The sequence below is a fragment of the Pithys albifrons genome, chromosome 8 (assembly GCF_047495875.1).
Source record: "Pithys albifrons albifrons isolate INPA30051 chromosome 8, PitAlb_v1, whole genome shotgun sequence".
Lineage (NCBI taxonomy): Eukaryota > Metazoa > Chordata > Aves > Passeriformes > Thamnophilidae > Pithys > Pithys albifrons.
The window spans coordinates 23,657,540-23,674,848 of record NC_092465.1 but is presented as its reverse complement, the minus strand read 5'-3'; the positions used below and the strand labels follow the sequence as shown (position 1 = coordinate 23,674,848).

At 37.2% G+C, this 17,309-nt stretch overlaps 1 protein-coding gene across 2 annotated transcripts in view; it reads right to left on the bottom strand.

Annotated features, from left to right (window-relative positions):
* Positions 1 to 6,860: 6,860 nt before the first annotated feature.
* The window catches only part of AGPS (alkylglycerone phosphate synthase), a 48,393-nt gene continuing 37,944 nt past the window's right edge, over positions 6,861 to 17,309 (bottom strand). Inside the window, exons 17-20 of one of the 2 annotated variants that reach the window (XM_071561881.1) lie at positions 15,785 to 15,874; positions 15,252 to 15,351; positions 14,334 to 14,391; positions 6,861 to 7,153 (exon numbers count right to left, since the gene is read on the bottom strand). In XM_071561881.1, the coding sequence (XP_071417982.1) occupies positions 7,035 to 7,153; positions 14,334 to 14,391; positions 15,252 to 15,351; positions 15,785 to 15,874 (367 nt within the window). In that variant the 3' untranslated portion in view covers positions 6,861 to 7,034. Of the gene's footprint in view, positions 7,157 to 14,333; positions 14,392 to 15,251; positions 15,352 to 15,784; positions 15,875 to 17,309 lie in introns of both variants that reach the window. The other variant, XM_071561880.1, reaches the window with a different exon arrangement.

Sequence of the window (17,309 nt, the reverse complement as noted above, 5' to 3'; positions counted from 1 at the left end):
AAACAAGCAAATTAAAGCAGCCCATTTGCTCTTCTTTCTTAATTTTTTTTTCCAATGGGGTGGATGAGAATCAGCCTGTCCTTTCTGCAACAGCAACGAGGATCATTTTGGGTTTAGTAATGTAAATCATGGAGTGATAGAAGTCAGGCAGAAGGGCCCAAAGCACTGTAGCATGGTTAAGCAGGCAGCCCAAAGGCTCAGCTGTAAACACCTACTCGAGTCCAGATATGAAGGGGAATCTTACATGAGCCACTGAAAAGAACAGGAAATAACGTTTTATTTGTGTCTGCAGAGCAGTCACAGTTCTACAAATGAAGAGATAGTGATTTCCTCTCATCGGCCTTAAAAAAGTACTAAATTGTAACCAAGGCAGCAAATTTGTTACTTTCTTAAAGTTATCATTTCTCTATAGCAACCAGGTCCCTTCTGCCTGGCAGCTGCTGCCAGATGTTCATTTCATTGTAATTTAGCCATACACACAAGACACTGGCTTACACTGTCCTTGCTCTGTTTTTCCCGTTAGCAATTCTCTTTGCTTCCTGGTCATGATTTCATTAGCAGTAAGTCATGCAGCAGACAGGTGAAGTTGTACAAAGAAGTTTTTATTAAGTGTGCTGATGGGCTGTGCTGCCTGCTGAAGCTTTGCAGAGAGACAGCCTCTGTGTTCTATGCTGCAATGCTAACCTCTGCACTGGAGTACGAGCCTTCTTGAAAGCCTTTCTTCCCTGCCCCTTGGGCAGCTGTCACTCATCTCCTCCATCTAAAACAGTAAACCCTGCTTCCTCAGCCAAATGCAGCATAACAACATGGACAGACTCCACGCTTGTAAAGCTAGAGCAACATCTTCTTCCATCATCTTTTCTCTTTGGCCTTCTCTCTCATCAGCCCCTTTTTCACAGCTTATTCTTGTTTGCTGCAGACTTTTTAATGCTATGTTTTAAGGGATCTCACCTCTTAAAGAGAAGGTTACCATCCATTTGAGGCACCTCTGCATATATAAACTGAGCTTCGATACCATCTCAATCAAGAAGGAAGCCAGTGGCTTCTATTCCTCATGTTCCTGTGCTAGAATACACTAACATGTAAAGCTGAGCACAGCTTAGAATTTAGGTTTAACACAGTTACAAGCACAGAGAAAGACAAACTCTTCACTTATAACAAAAATCTTAATTAAAAAAAAAGAAACTAACTGGAAAAAAGTGTTGCCCTGTACTTTCAGAAGTGCTAAGAACAGTGCTAAGAAGGCCAGCTTGCCTTGTGGCTTACCCACTTACCAAAGTATTGCATTTAGCTCACCCACATCTTGCTTTCTAACATTAGCCAGATTTACTTTCCTTAATGACCAGCTTTTATGGCCTCATCTTTACGTGTATTTATGCAGCTGCTATGTATTTGCTAGGTGAGCATGTGTGTCACTTCATGTTTCAGAAGGGCTTTTAACCCTCGCCTCTGGGCAGTCAGGATTTCCTGCTCTGCAGCAGCAGGAACAGGGCGAGACAGGAAACACTGCCGGCTGCTGCCACGGGCTGGGCGAGAGAAAGGTCAGCAGCTGGGGTACCTTCTCATTACTCCCATATCCTCAGGGTTGAGTCTAGTCAAGAACTGAACTTATCAAATTATCCTTTTGTTTTCAGTATTTACCAAACTTCATTTGTGTACACAACATCAGCAATATTCCTTGTCTTTAAACTGCTTTGAATACCGTGTTGCTGAGCCAGCACTGACTGATGTAATGGCAGTGCTGGACAGCCACATGCTCAGTGTGTCCATGTCACTCATAGGAATAGAGCCAAGCCCTTCCAGCTCCTGAAAGGGGGTAGCTTTATCACAGCCCTGGCTTGAGACCATCCATTTTACATTCTACTATGTAGAAGTACCATGGGAAAGCAGTCACTCTCAGACAAGCCACATGATACTGAACAGCAGAGTCGGGACAATCATTTCACATTCTTCATAATTTAAAAATATAGTTTTAAAGTATTGTTTTTAAACAAAACCATTTCCCATCTATTTCCTAATGTGATCTGACATTCTAGAAGCATTGACTTAACATGATTACAGTCACACCACCAAATTCTGTCATCTTTTTGCACACACACAACTCTGTTGCTGTGATCAACACTTCTGTTTTACCCTTTAGAAGACTGCTATGATACTTTGTAGTACTACAACAAATAGATTACTGTAAAAGCTGCTATGTCCCCATACACGGGTGAGGCACTACTATATACTACCACGAAGGTAGAAACAGGCAGATTGCTACTCAAAGAGTAATGTTATACTGGAATTTATGAACAGTCAATTGAAATAAATTTAGCTTTATTCTGAATCAAAATGAAACATGTATAAAGTTTCCCGTTAAAAGATCAATGCTTCATTTTTCCAAAGTGCAAGAACAAATTCATAAGTGAAACATTTCATAGCATTTCAGTAAAGGTACATATTATTGCAACTTGCATTGGTAAAAACTGCAAGTAACTGTATGATTTAAAATACCATAGCTCTCATATTTTTAAAATGGAATATTCTTATTTTGAAAATTATTTTAAAACTCACAGCACTAGTATTTTTCAGAGACAGCAAGACAAACATCTTTGAACAATACCACTTCTGCCCTTTGAGCAGAGCAGACCTTAAAGCTGAACATGAAAAACGTACCCACCTGCCAATTCTGGTCTCTGTAGAGAGCCTAAAGAAAGACATCAATTTATGGTAAAGGTAATATGAATTCAAAGTCAGCGCTGGGACTTTAAGACCATAAACATTGAGCCTATAGTATTTACACAGCTGCAAGTTCAGATCCAACTTTTTATAAAATTTATGTATTTCAAACAAAGAGAACACTTTTGGGGTCTGGCTGTCATCTTGAGACAAGTATATCATCATCTATGATCTTCAAATTGAGACTTACTGGACCTAAGTAAAAATAATACATTTTAATGCTGTTAACAGAAGGGAAACACTAATAAAATACCTGGCTGTCAGGTAGTGTTCTCTTTCCTGTTAGCAAGGACACAAAAAAATTTGTGTCATATTGAGAAATTGTCATAGTCCTAGAGGGTGAACCACGTCATTAGTTCTGTCCCTGGCATACTATGACTTTTGCAGTTTTTGTGCAATGTAAGTTAAGACTGAATAACACTGTTAACATAAGAATATGAAACAGCCTTTTCAGGCAGTGTGTGATTTCAGTCATTTTATCTTAAAAAGCACAAAGACTTTATAGCAATGATGCAGATGACTGAGAAACACCTCTGCTCACACATGTTGCATTAGTGGACACAGAATTTTCAAGCAGATTCCAGGATCTGTAACATGGAGGTTCTGTGAGACATGAGCACAGCAGCAGAAAATTATATGCTTCTTGCAATAGCTTAATCCAACAGGTCTTTGAAATATGGGCAAGCTGACTAAGACAAGATATGTTCCTGTATTATACTGAGAGAACTTTCCAAAAGCAGTTGAACATGGTCACCCCGATGCCCAAACAGGGTGCACTGTGGACATGAAATTTCTGAATGAAGTGGCCTTGGTGTTAGGTGCTTTTTTTGCCCTTCCTTCACTGAAATTCTCTCATTTTCCTGTTTTGCAGACAGAACAAAAGTAGAGCTCCTATTAGCATACCTTTACAAATTGAATCTCTACTCTCTCTGCAAGTGCCAAAGCTTTCCTAATAGTTTTCCTTAGGTAAGAGCTCACCATCAAATTAAAATGAAGCAATATGACAAGTTAGTAGAGTATATTTGTTTAGTGTCATCACAAAAGAACACACACTTGTTTAGGCCAATTTTCTTTTTATTAATAATATAAGATTCTGTAATCTCTTAACATTACAACTGAAGTTTTACAGTTAATCTCACACTAAAATGACAAACACTGTTTGGCTTTATTTGCAGAAAATTAAATTATGACCTTGATAAACATACATTTCCAAGACTGAGAACCAATTTGTGTTTTCTGAATTTCAGTGCTAATGTATCCCTGCCTTTGAAATTGGTTTCAGTTAATTAACATTGCTACAGAAGAACTGTTTGGCCTGGCCTCTGGTCACAGCTGTAAGGCAAAGATGACATCTCTAACTTAACCAATATATTGGAAGTCAAATCATGACATGTTTTTCTTTTGACTGCAAGATTTAGATCCTGGATCAAGTCCTAACAGATTTGCTTCTTTCCCCTCAAAATTTTTATAAAAGTCTCTCTAATATAAACATATTTTACAGTCAAGCCATAGTCACTCTGCACGTTTCCTCCTTCAAGGGAAGCAGAAGCTATGTAATTGGAAGTAATTACAAGCTTAATTAAAACTGCTTGTAACTTATATATGGCCAAAATAGTCAAGCAAATGCAAAGTCATGTGTTAGGCATCGGCACTTCTGATCTGCATGGATCAAATTCCATCTCTGAACAGGCTGCAGCCACAGGAAGTGAAGTCTGTAGAAAGAAAGTAGAGCATACAGAAGGAAGAGTGGTGGAAGACTATAGTATCAGACAAAGTAAGATTTCTTTTAAATGGTGAATGATCTGTGTGTGCCTATGTCTTCTGAACTTGCATTACATTTTTTTCTATTCTTGTTAGGAATTTAAATGTGAAATTAAAGACTGTAATAGATGTTTCAGCTGAAGTTTCAGTAAGCTCTGACTGGTTTGTAAGACAGAAAAATAGTTAGGAAGAGAGCAAGAAGATGACAAATATATCCATTACATTTGTAGTTAATCTTTTCCTCAGAGCTATCCAGTGACAGTGCTTTGGGACCCTTATAGCCTGTTATTTCACCTTCCCAAGACAACTGACATACAATAAAAATCTTTACTGCATTTTAAATCACTTCAGAAGTCAGTGGCTATTTAAAGGTTAGAGACTATAAGGAGTTTTAACCCATGTCCTTTCAATAGAAAAAAGGAATGAGGAAACCACAGTCAGAAACTCAAACAAAAGGAAGGATGTTGTAGAGCTGTGTTGCACTTTAGTCAAAAACTTAAAGAGACCAGTATTACTATGCAATGATTACTTCTAGTTCTCTTTGTGCTGTAATTCTGCAAAGAAGCTTCACATGCTTTCCTTCAAAATTAATTCTTCATAGTTAGACATAAACTTTCATTGCGGCATATAAACACCCTTCATATGTATCAACTTCTGGAAAGGTCTCCACTTCAGAGTGATACAAGTCATCAGCAAGACAAGCTGTGGCCATGTGGTCACCACTTTGCAGCAGGGGAGATGAGGGAGTGCCCTGCACAAAAACATGCAGATTGGCTTTGCTGAGACACCACTGTGAACTTAAGGAACACTTAACCAAGGTGTGAAGGCTGTTTCCTAAAACAGACTACATCTATTGTTTTGGTCACTGCTAAAATATGAACTCTGAGGGCTAAAAAAAAATAATAGATTTTTATACTGAAATGTTGTGGAACAAAGACCATTCAAAATAAACCTAGCTGCATTGCAAGTATCATATGGACGTTCTGTCTTATGACCTGCAGATCATAAAAAAGTTTTCTTTAAGTAGTCTGACAGCATGCATTTTAAAGTGATGTTTTGAGTGTTAATGTTTTTCAATAATTTTAATTATAATATTGAAATTAATCTTTAAACAAGTTCAGAGTTGTCTGATATGCAGTACTTTTTCAAGCACTTTATACTCTTTTTGGTATATTACCAAAACTGAGAGCTAATTAGACAGTATTCTAAAATAGTTTAAAAACAAAAATGCAATTTCTTTTCTCCTCACTAAGGGCACTACCAATACAAAAGGTGTCCAAACTGACACTACAGAGCTGTGAAGCAGTTGGCTAGAGAAACAGTGTCCTCAAAGGATAGTCTGTATTTTCTCTATCCTATGCATTTACATTAATTATCAAAAAGTTGGATCATTTGCTTTAAGAAAGAGCCCGTCTTAAAAATGGATCATGACTATTGACAAATATTTTTAGTTTATTTTACTGATTAATATTCAAGTTTCAATGTAAAAATGCTTACTCTCACATGATACTGATCAAGAAAATATTTAATTTTCATAAAGTTCAATGGACAATTAAAATTGTGGCTACTTGTGAAGTAAATAAATGATTCATAAAGGCAATAGGAAACAGTACAAAAATTAAATGGGAAATCTCACTTCCAGGATAACAGTAGGTTGTCCACTTAAGTGTTTTATTAAACTGTTGAGACTGTTTTAAAAGACAGTGCTGGGCAGTTTCATTTGAATAGCCAAAACTTTTTTTAAACTGATAAAGATATTTTGCATCTGTGCAAATCAAACAAAACAGGAACAAAACCCATACACACTAGGACTGAAGTACAGATGAATGCAAAATTTTGTTACAAACCTGTCTTCAACATACAGTGAGAAATGTCCATTGTACAAAACTTAGTGACTGACCTACAATTAATTTAAGATTATCCCAGCAATTCAAATACAACAGTTCAATTGCGTATAATTTTCGAGTAGTTCTATGGTGAGAGACTACTGAGTTTTTAGTAATTTGACGTACACTGTCTCTTTTGATCAAAGCCTATATTTGTACTAAAAGTATTTGCTGGTTACAAGTCTATTACATACTTAATCTTTCAGTACAGTGAGGTGGTACTCGGTGTTCTCTCATCTGTCTCTCAGCAGCTTTCCTTTAGCAAGACGCTGGGTTGAGCAGCTGCTTCTGTAGAAAACACTGATGTCAGTCTTTGTCCTCCTTGCAGGGGATCCTTTTGGAAGAAACATCTGGCAGTACCCAGCACTGAAAATACTGTCAGCTGTGTTGTCTAACCGAACTTGGAAAAACAAATTTGCATTTCCTGGTTGGTACTTTGTGCCCTATGGTTGTTTAAAAGCATTGTAAGTAAAAGTCCATAAACATTAACAGTGATGTTTACACTTTATTGAGGGGAGGGGGAAGAGAGTAGCAAAAAATCAATGTAAGTTACTAGTTTTTAAAGTTTAATCTATGTTATATTTGATTACTGGGATATCAGTACAATGAAAGTGGAGGAATTTCACCAGTAATTTTTAATTTTTAGTACATCATTTGTGCAGGGCTTTATAAAAGATTTTTGTTTCCAAAGATATTATTGGGGTCCACATATTCTTTAACAGATCTCAGCATTCCCAAGCCAACATCAGAGATGCTCTCCTTCATCCAGCGCTTCCGCAATTTGCCTACTGGAAAAACAAAAACAAAGTGTTTCAATATATGGCAGGATTCTAGAAGCCAATCAATCTTGCGAACATGAATGAATAAACACTGTGTGATAAATGCTTTTATCCAAAAATGAGAAATGTTTTGCTTTATTTGATTTATTGAGCCCACCAGACTATCAAGCTCATTAAGCTCAGCATACTCCCAGAGGAAGACTGTGTTCCACACTGTCTACTTTCTTTAGAAACTATGAAATTTAGATGAAGCTTAGGCTGAAATCACATGTTCTACTGAGACAGGGAATCAGTAATAAGTTTTAAAAAGCCACAAACTATTTTTAAGTAGGAAGCTGTAGAGGAGATTACTAAAAAGCAGAACCCTGCATTTCCTCATCTCTTTAAATTGAAAACATAACTCAGTGATCAAGATTAAACCAGTATTGGTTTAAATAGCAAAGAATTGTTTCCTACGAACAAGGCTTGATACTTTATTCAAAAACAACTGTGCTGGCTGGCAATTGCTCAATACCATTACACAAAAGCTTTGTTTTCTCCATCTAAAAACAGATATTCACAACATATACCAATTATAGAACAAAACTGAAACAGTATTTTAAGAACTCATTTCACTGAATTCTCACAATAGCCGTGTTAAATAGCTGAGTGTTCACATGCTAATTAACCAAATTGTCAATTCTGATTAACAAATCATTCAAAACTAAGGACATTTTTTCATTAAATACACTCTAGCATTTAACTTGTCAGCCTGAAACACAAGCTATTTGTCAGTATAAAACAGAATAGCAAAGGTTTGAGAGACAGAGGCTTTAAGAGTATCTGAAGCTAAATTTAAGCCATCTTTTGTGCCCCATTTTCAGGGTAACCATCAAACTGTCATCAGAATAATAAATTACAGGGACACCTCTGGAGAACAGAGTATATTTGTTTATACCTTAAGGAATATGAGCCAGTCACAATGCCAACAGAAAAAGCAAATAATGTGAGACAGAATGAAATTTTCAGTTTGCTAGAAAACAACTATTAGCAGCATGTATGCCAAGAGCAAAGACCACAACTGAAGGACAAAAGAATTTGTTACATGGTAAGAACTGTGACTCTATTTTGCAGCCTAGCTCAAGAAAAACTCCCCATCTGTAAATATACTGTCACTACAATGTCACTGTCTGAGCAAGCTGATGTGGCTGAATTTTACTTGAGAAAACTTTAATGCTACTTCTCCAAAAATACCCCAATCATGGATGTGGCTTGACCATCACCTTAAGTCACTCACACTGCCTCTTAGACAAGCAGCTGAAGAACAGTCATTACTATTCTCAACCGTTATCTGTAATATAGTTTCAGTGATCGTGTTCTGTGGTTATGGATGTAATTGTCCTGAAAAAACTGCAAACAACTGCTCCAACAAGATGGAGCACATTAGAATCACAGCAGGATGCCCAACAGCTAGCATGCCTGCCTCTTTTACACCTCCAGTAATAATGTAATTCCACAAGGAACTGAACTACTGTCTGAGCAGCACCAAACAGTCGTTGCATATTTAATGAAGTCACTCACCAAGTGCTGGAAAACAGAAGGTGCTTGGAGTGCATCATTAGTTCTGTCAAAGTGATAATTTACACATCTATCTTGTCAAATTTTCTATGGTTTATACTTTTGAGATAATAAATCTAACATACATTTGATTAGTGAACTGGAAAGAAAAAAAGCTGTACTACAGTTACCAGCAGTCCTTCACAAACATGCTCAACAAAATGATTTTAACCCCTCAATAGCAACAAAGTTGATCCCCTGCTCCTACTCTTCATGTCAGTAAGATACACATGGATTTTTCAACTACTCAAGTTTTCATATTAGAGTTAAAAAGCATTGAAGCAACCTCTCAGAATTCTAAGCTGGTCCATCAGGTAAAATGGAAAATAGACCAAGTGAGGGAAAGGCTCTGTGCAGATAAGAGCAGCACTTAGAAAAGTCAATTATGTATTGTTTCACTTCAGGTTAGGGCTGCACTATAAATATTCTGTTCCTCCTCCTCCACAGGACAATCCAATTAGCTTCAAGGATGAGAAGGGAAAAGGAGGAAGAACATGCTGTAAAAGATGTAAAATATGTGGACATAAAAATAATTCCAAGTGACGAAGTTGCTCACCTCCACTCTAAGACTGGCCAAAGAACAGCTTTGAGCCAAGGAAGCCTTAACTTCCCTAACAATAAGGTCTCAATTCAGCCTGATCTTACCACAGACTAGAGAAAACCAATTTTGTTTCTTGCCTAGAAAGTAGATCTTTCAGTTTCAGCCTTACATGATGCCATTTATCTAGAACTGATACGAGACAGTGCACAGAAACAGAACTGCTACACGCATCTACCACTTACACACTTTTGGCACAGGATACTTTTCTCAATTAAAAAAATTAGATCAAAATCACCTGATTCTATATGCTACAAGATAAATATAAATAAGGCTCTCAAATCAGCCTAACACTGTACAATCAATTTGTAGTAGCTTACAAAGTTACTACTTATCAACTCAGCTACATACACTGAACTACATGCACAATCCTTGTGCCCAAACTGGAAACGAACACAGCCCTCCTTTCTTGCATCTTCTTCCTCTGAAGACACTTAATCTTGCACCTGAAGAGAGAGTGTCGAGAGGATGGAACCAGGCTCTCCTCAGTGGTAAGCAACAGGGTAAGAGGCAATGCCACAGAAACTGACACACAGGAAGTTACACATGAATATGAGGAAGAACTTTACTGTGCACGTGATCGAGCACAGGAACAGGTTGCCCAGAGACGTTATACAACCTTCCTCACTGGAGATATTCAAGAACTTCCTGGATGCAATTCTGTGCCACATGCTCTGGGATGACCCTGCTTGAGCAGGGAGATTGGAACAGATGATCCACTGTGGCTCCTTCCAACCTTACCCATTCTGCGATGTTTTGATTTTAATTATCCAATATGAGGTACAACGGAATTAGTTTTAAAGTTTTACAAGTGGTAAGTGGCCTGTTCCTGAAGTGTGCTGAGTAGCCTAATAATAATGCCTTAAAACATTCACTGCTAGGAAGCCACAAAACTCCAATCTAAACCCAGCCTATTACATAAAGTACAACCCCTCCAGCATGGCAGAGAGTCCACTTCACACAAAGTACTTCAGATCAGAAAGCCAAGAAGCTTGTTCAATTCCAACTCTAGACAGTCCAACACCAATTTTATTTTAAAATTTTTATCTGTCATTCTAGTCCATATATGAAAGAGAAACATGTGAACTGGCTACGTAAATTTTCCCAGCTCTGATACATGCTGGTCCAGCCCTTAGCTGGTTTCATTGGAAAAGCTGTTCATGCTTCCATTGCACTTTTCACTTGATAATCTTCAAAAAGGTATCTGGATGGCTATAAGAAGTCTGGCTGCTAAAAATGGAGCTAGCAAACAGCAAGCAGCAACTGGTTTTCTCACTTTTGGGATATGAAGTCCTAAGGCACACATGAACAGTCTTGTACAAGAAGATTTTCATGTAGCTGATTGAGTCCAGGAATTACTCTACACCCATGCAGAGTGTAGATTTATATCATTGTGTGGTACCAGTGGAAACAGGCTCCAGTGGCACTGCACTCAGTTCTAGACTTCTGCTCCAGTCCTTTCAATTTGAAGAGCTACTTCCTGCATCACAAAAGCTTTGCAAAAGGAACAGCAGTGACAGGTCCTAAGGAGGATGGGGCTCTTCCAGCTGTTGCCTGCTCTTCCTGAACCTGGGCGTCTCTACAGAAAACAGCTCTCTGCTCTTAGAAATTGCTTTACATGTTATTACTCTTCCAGGGAGACCTCTGCAATACTGACAACAGTCAGTGCACTAATCTAATGCATTATAGCACTGGAGTATATTGGACCTGTCTATGTCAAGTCTACTGCATAACATCTTGCACATTTTCACTTGGTATCTTAACCGCTTAAGTACTTTCAAGCTCTGTGTTGATGAATCACAAAGCCTTTGGTTTATTTTTTTTTGAAAAGGCATTGAAGGTGATTGTTCTACTAAGAATTTTAACAGACCAAGGGGGAAAATACAACTGTGTTATTTTATTATTCACAAAAGGTTACTTCATGTCTGATACATGTCACAGTTTCAACTTATTCTAATGAGTAAAGCAAACTCTAGTATGCTCTGTCTCCAGTTTAACCTAAGAATAGATACTTTTCCTGAGTAGAAAATAATGTGTTCAGCTACCCCCATATGGGAATTTTATACTTTCAGATTTTGTAGTTTGGGTGAGTTAATTACTGCAATGTATAACTTAAGCCACGGTGTCTTACTGATGCCAAAGAACTGCAATGTCAAACATGCAACTGAATGTTTGGTTTTCCTTTGTTTTGTTTTCAGGAGTTTTTTGGTGTTTTTTTTTTTGGGGGGGGGGTGTTTTTGGGTTTGGTTGGGGGTTTTATAGTAGTGTGGGGGTTTTGTCCTTTTTGTTTGTTTGTTTTCCTATATAAAGTGCCATTGATACTATAGCTAAACCTGTGCAGTATGGGCTATGTGGTTAACCTTTACTCTAGTCAATCTGTTTAGAAAGAAGAAGAAAATTAGTTCCATTCTGTTAAGTGGCTAAATGAGGCTATTTTCCTCAACCCCACAATCTAGTAATTGTTTCCTTAAGTAACCAGTTTTAGTTAAAACAGTCCCTGAAAGCGAAACAATGTATCATTAATTTTTACACTGTTTTTTAGCTTTACATGGGTCCTTAGCTTGGTAACGTGAAAGGGATCAGTCCAAATGCAACCATCTCCCTTCTGGTGCTGTACCCCAAAGGGGTTATAATTGTATTTATATACCAGTCATACCTACTCAGCACATGTTATTTCATGTACACAAAACAAGGCATGTTTTATCAAGCAAATTCAAGAATGAAAAGTGTGACACATCATCATGGGTGGTTTTAGCCCTTGTCATAAATGATAGGAGTATTTATTTATCTAAACATAAACTTGTATCAACAAGAAATTGTCATTCCTAATGGTGCTTCTTAAATGTTATGTTTCTAAACACTAACTGTGGCACTCTAGCAACCCTTACTTCCGTGGCACTCAAACCTCAGAAATGCAGGAGGATCAAAGTTGTGCTCAAAGACACGCACTATCTAAGTGTAGGACATAGTCAAGGCAAGGTGAAAACCATAAGTGGGCGGTGGGGGCAAAGGAAGATAGTTCTAAAGTGAGGTCCTTCTGAAGCTACTCCTCATGAAGTTAAATGTGTCATGATTTCAGTTCTCACTGTGTCTTGCACCTACGTGTCCACCTGCAGTTTGTCCTTGCTCAGATGTACAGTAATTTGTAGCCTTACACAACTCAGACTGTCATATATGACCCCTTCTTCACTCAAGGAGTATATGAAGATTGACTTAAGCAGGCTTTGTATTTCCTATAGCCTCAAGTCCCAGACTACATCTGTTTTCTTTGATACACAAACCGAGAGCTAAAATAGCTCCATTTATCACAGTGTGATTGTAGGCAGACAAACCAGCCTGTCTGTTTCCAGATAGTGAAAACAACTGTTATTAATCACAATTACAAGACAAATACCAAAAGAAATTGCACCAGGTTTTTTTACCCCACACAATAGACCAGTCTTAGTGCTGAGAGTGACAAGGCCTGAAGGTCAGTAAATAGAAGTGATACTATTAGGCTAATTCTCAGCAGCACATCTACTAAGCACTGGAAAAAATTAATCTTGAATATCGTACACAATGGACTGCCAGACAAAACCACTCAAAGTGGAAAATATTTATCAGTATCAGAGGCAGTCATGCATGCAACAAAAGCATAAGAAGTCGAACAGAAACCCAGTTTTCCATAGGTGTGAAGTTAGAAAGTTCAAGCATGTAAGGGTTTGAAAATGCTACATAGTATTTTTTTTTCCTTGTTCATTACATGCTGTAAGAAAGATTTTATATGGTGAGTGCAAATACATCCAAGTGTGTGACAAGCTCCAGCTGCATATGAGTTAATGGATGAAATGCTAGTCACAGTAAAATACAGCTGCCACAGCAGGGAGAGCACAACAGTACATCAAGTGGTAATTCCACATTACATGTGTGAGAATTGACAGGCCCACTACACCACCATATTAAAGATTTAATCAGAGAACAATAAGAGCATATCAAACAAATACTGAAACTGTTTTCATTCATTTTATCACCTACACATCCTTCAATATCCTGACATTGCTAAAGCAGTGTCCATTTCAGTTTCCATCACAAAGCAAGATGCCTGAAAACAGCTTCAACTTGAACTTTCAAATCTAGGAAGTCGCCCACGTTTTAAAGCGCAGCTTCTGTCCTTCAGTTCCTTTCCCCACACAGCTTTTAGAATTACAAAGTTCTGTCTAGTTTTAAACTGTTACACTTCTTCTTTGCTCTTGTATCTGAGGCCAAGCAATGCTCCAAGAGAGCAGAGAAGAAACATATTAAGTTAACCAGTTTCAAGAAGCTAATGGCACAAATCAAACTGACTTCACACGTCTTCCTGACAGCCAAGGTTACAGCATTACATAGGACACAGGCAATCAAATCAGGCTACCCAAGTATGTGGGAAAAGCAAGTAAAGTATCAAGTATATGAAGGATCACTTATACATGACATTGCTTCAGAATATTAAAGCACAAAATACCTTGTGAAGATGCTTAGCAACACAGTAATCCCCAAACTTCAAGAGAGGAAATCGAGTAACTAGAACTTATCAGACAGCAAGCCAGTGATAGCAACACTTACATAACATCAACAGTGCAACAAATTTATATTGTAACACAGCTCAGTTTAAAGTCACTAGCTCTTTTATGCAGATACTTTGACTAAGTGCTCTGGAATTTGGGCTAACAGCATTCACCCAGCCACAAGGGACACTAAACTCTCTTGAAACTGTGAAACTCCCATTCGAAGTCTTTGTAACTGAATATGTATCTGCACAAAGATCAGTTGAAGTTGCTTAAGACAAATTTATAAATGGCAAAAGAGTGAGAAATTTCTAAAAAGAATCCCAGGAGATCTCCTTCCCCCTTGACCGTCCCCCAGGAATTTCAGTTAATGCCTGTGAAATATTTTTCAAAGTTCTACTACAAAATATTTTATGTATTTATGCATTTAGCAGTATCAAAGTGACTAATATTAGACTGAGAACATTACCTCCATGGTGATGTGAAAGACTTCCTCCATTGGCAAGTATTTCTTCTCTAGCAGCCCTCTAAATTTGAAAGATACAGTATTTATTCAACAGCAGATGCACAAGATTTTTGGATTTTGTGACACACTTGCTACTGCGCTCATACACACGAGTGTATAGAAGTAATTAGGGGACACAATAACATCAACATTACAGTTCAAGTACGAATTTTCTAAATAAACATTATCAAAGCCAGGACATCTCAAGTGGCATCACTTATAACAAACATATTACTCCCAAACAGAATGTTCTGCATCACTTTCCCCTTGCAAAAACTACAATAGTCCAACAAGGATATTAGTTTCCCCTAACTAGGTAAGTATAGTGTTTCATCAGCCAAAGTGTTAAGCAGAGTTATTCCAGAGCATTTTGGTAAATGTCAAAGCAGCTTACAACTGGTCTAACACACCAGACTTATCTGGGCCTAGCACAAATAGCATGAGACACTCACATTAATTATTCTCTACATGCAGCACTATTAATCAAGTATGACCTTGACAGTTTTACCATACATTTTACAGACTGATTATTCAGCAAAAGAAGTAGCTTTGTAAATAATGGAACTCAGGAAGACTACTTTCCCATGGATTTGGGTTTTAACATTTAAAGTTTCTGTCACCCAAGAAACTCCAATCAAGCTTTCCTATATTCAGTCAGTCAGAAGCATTCATCTACGATGTCTAAAATAGTAACCTGGCAGTCTTTTCTCTACTTGACGTACTGTTAGCATGTACTTCTTTTCCTGGCTGCTAAGGATCAAAGCTTTAAGAACAGACTTTTGAGATCTTTCCTACAAAATTCAGTTAGCTTGGCCAATGGGCTCAGCATATATTACAGGACATCAGCTTCCCCCCTATAACTATTGTTCTTTTATACATTACCTCAATTTGTTCATAGACATGAATAGGATCACTAATTCCTCTGTAGTTAAAGGCAAAGTAGAAGTAGACACATGCACCTGCATCATAAGTCTGTGTCACCCTGTTGAAGAGAACTGCATTACAAACAAAACTTTACGATATTAAGCCAACCACTATGTGACATTACACAATTCATAAGGTTATTTATATTATCCAAAAAGGTAGCATCTTTTTTTCTTAATCTTTTTATCCTTTTTGCTCATCATTCATGAGCAACTCAATGCTATGACTTTGAAAGTTGAAGTTCTTTAGCCATTACACTTGTCCCATGTACATATAAGCAAGAGTTTAAAGACTGATCAAAGTGCTACTAATCCCTTGAATTCCCCACTTTACATGTAATCCACTTGCAGTTTCAAGAGGAAGGTCAAGATTATTAGTATTTGTAATATCATTACTGGATGTACTTCACCTGCTAGCTAGCAAGTTCAATGACCTTTTCCTTAGTTCTATTACTAATCAAGAAAAACTACTGAGATTGTTGCATGACTTACCTACAGGTGGAAAGAGGAGCAAACTGAACACCCTTTTCTTTGCATTCTCTTACTATCCTTTCCTTTACATTTCTACAAAGGTCCAAAACCCTGTAAAAGGAAATGGATTAAAATATAAAATTTTAGTATATGATTTTATACAACTTCTAAGAAAAAAAACTTCAGTAATCTTTTTAAAAAGCATAATCCAATACAACATAAGACTACCTTCTAAAATCAGAGTAAACTAGCTTAGACTTTGTTCTAAGAATGCTTCTCATCAAAACCACTGGTATTGATTTTTCTGCACTTCTCCTGAATAGCAAGTTTACTCTGAACCAGAGTACCTAAAATTTTTTTTCATAAGGAAGAGGTGTCAAAAGTGTTCAACAACAACAACAAAAAAAAAAAGACAAAAAAAAAGACAAAATGAGGTTACCTAATTCAGTATGTTTTTACTTACTTTCTTAGCCTCAAATATTTGGCAAAGTAGTTGACAAATACAGCAGAAAGCTTGAGAACTCAGAGGTCCTGTAAACTCTACTGCACACTACCTTTGTTATGCTGCAAGGCCAAAACTGGAGAATATTCATCTGTGCACTAGTCTGTCAGCTTGAAACATTATGACTCTAATATGGTAATGAGCTACTAAACCTTGTCATAAGCCATATTTGTTCTGCTTTTTAAAAAGAATCTTCTAGGACAGACCCAGGTGTAATCAAAGTGCTAGAATAACTAGCTCTTATTCAAATGACCATTTCTTCAGGAATATGTTCTCCCACAAAGGTCCGCAGGGCTATACTGTACAATTCAGATTAAGACATTTTACACAGATTTAGAACCACTTTAAAATTAACAGAATACAAGAGAAATTTAACCATTTAATCAATAAGCAAGTCAGCTAAATATTTTATTCAATTATCTGCTACCTGTCAAGAACAAGTTAATCCATTTATCGAAAGTTACATGGTTCTTCTGAGTCAAAGTAGCAAAAGGTTTTTGAAGCATTTGCTTCAGTGAGGACAATTTTAAATACTTTCTTAAATTCTTAGATAAAAATTCTCTTCTGAGATGAGGAAGAGGCAAAACAAATTGGGGACTAAGCAGTTAGAGGTAAGCTTCAAAATCTATAAAGCTAATATAAAATGAAGAGCACTTTTCCTTTCAAATTGCCCTCAAAGTTCTTCCCCTTAAGTACTTTGCCAATTTTCAGATGGGCTGAATTTACCACTGACACTAAATTCAACAGCACGGATACAGGCTTGCCAGTTTAAGCCATCAGACTTTGCACTGAATGCTGTAAAGCTCTGATTCAAATCCCTTTAGATCCTGCTTACAAGATTTCTGTCTTACCAAATGGACAGAAGCATCCAAAATTATTTTGTATATTAAACTCTATTGCGGTCCAATGTTTCTCAAGTGTAGTTAACAGATAAAATAAGCTTAGGAAAAAGATCTTGTCTTGGGCAAAATTTACCTTTTCGGTTTTCAATTCCCTAAATTACTGGAGAAAGAAAAAACCTTTTAAAAATGTACTTTAAAATTT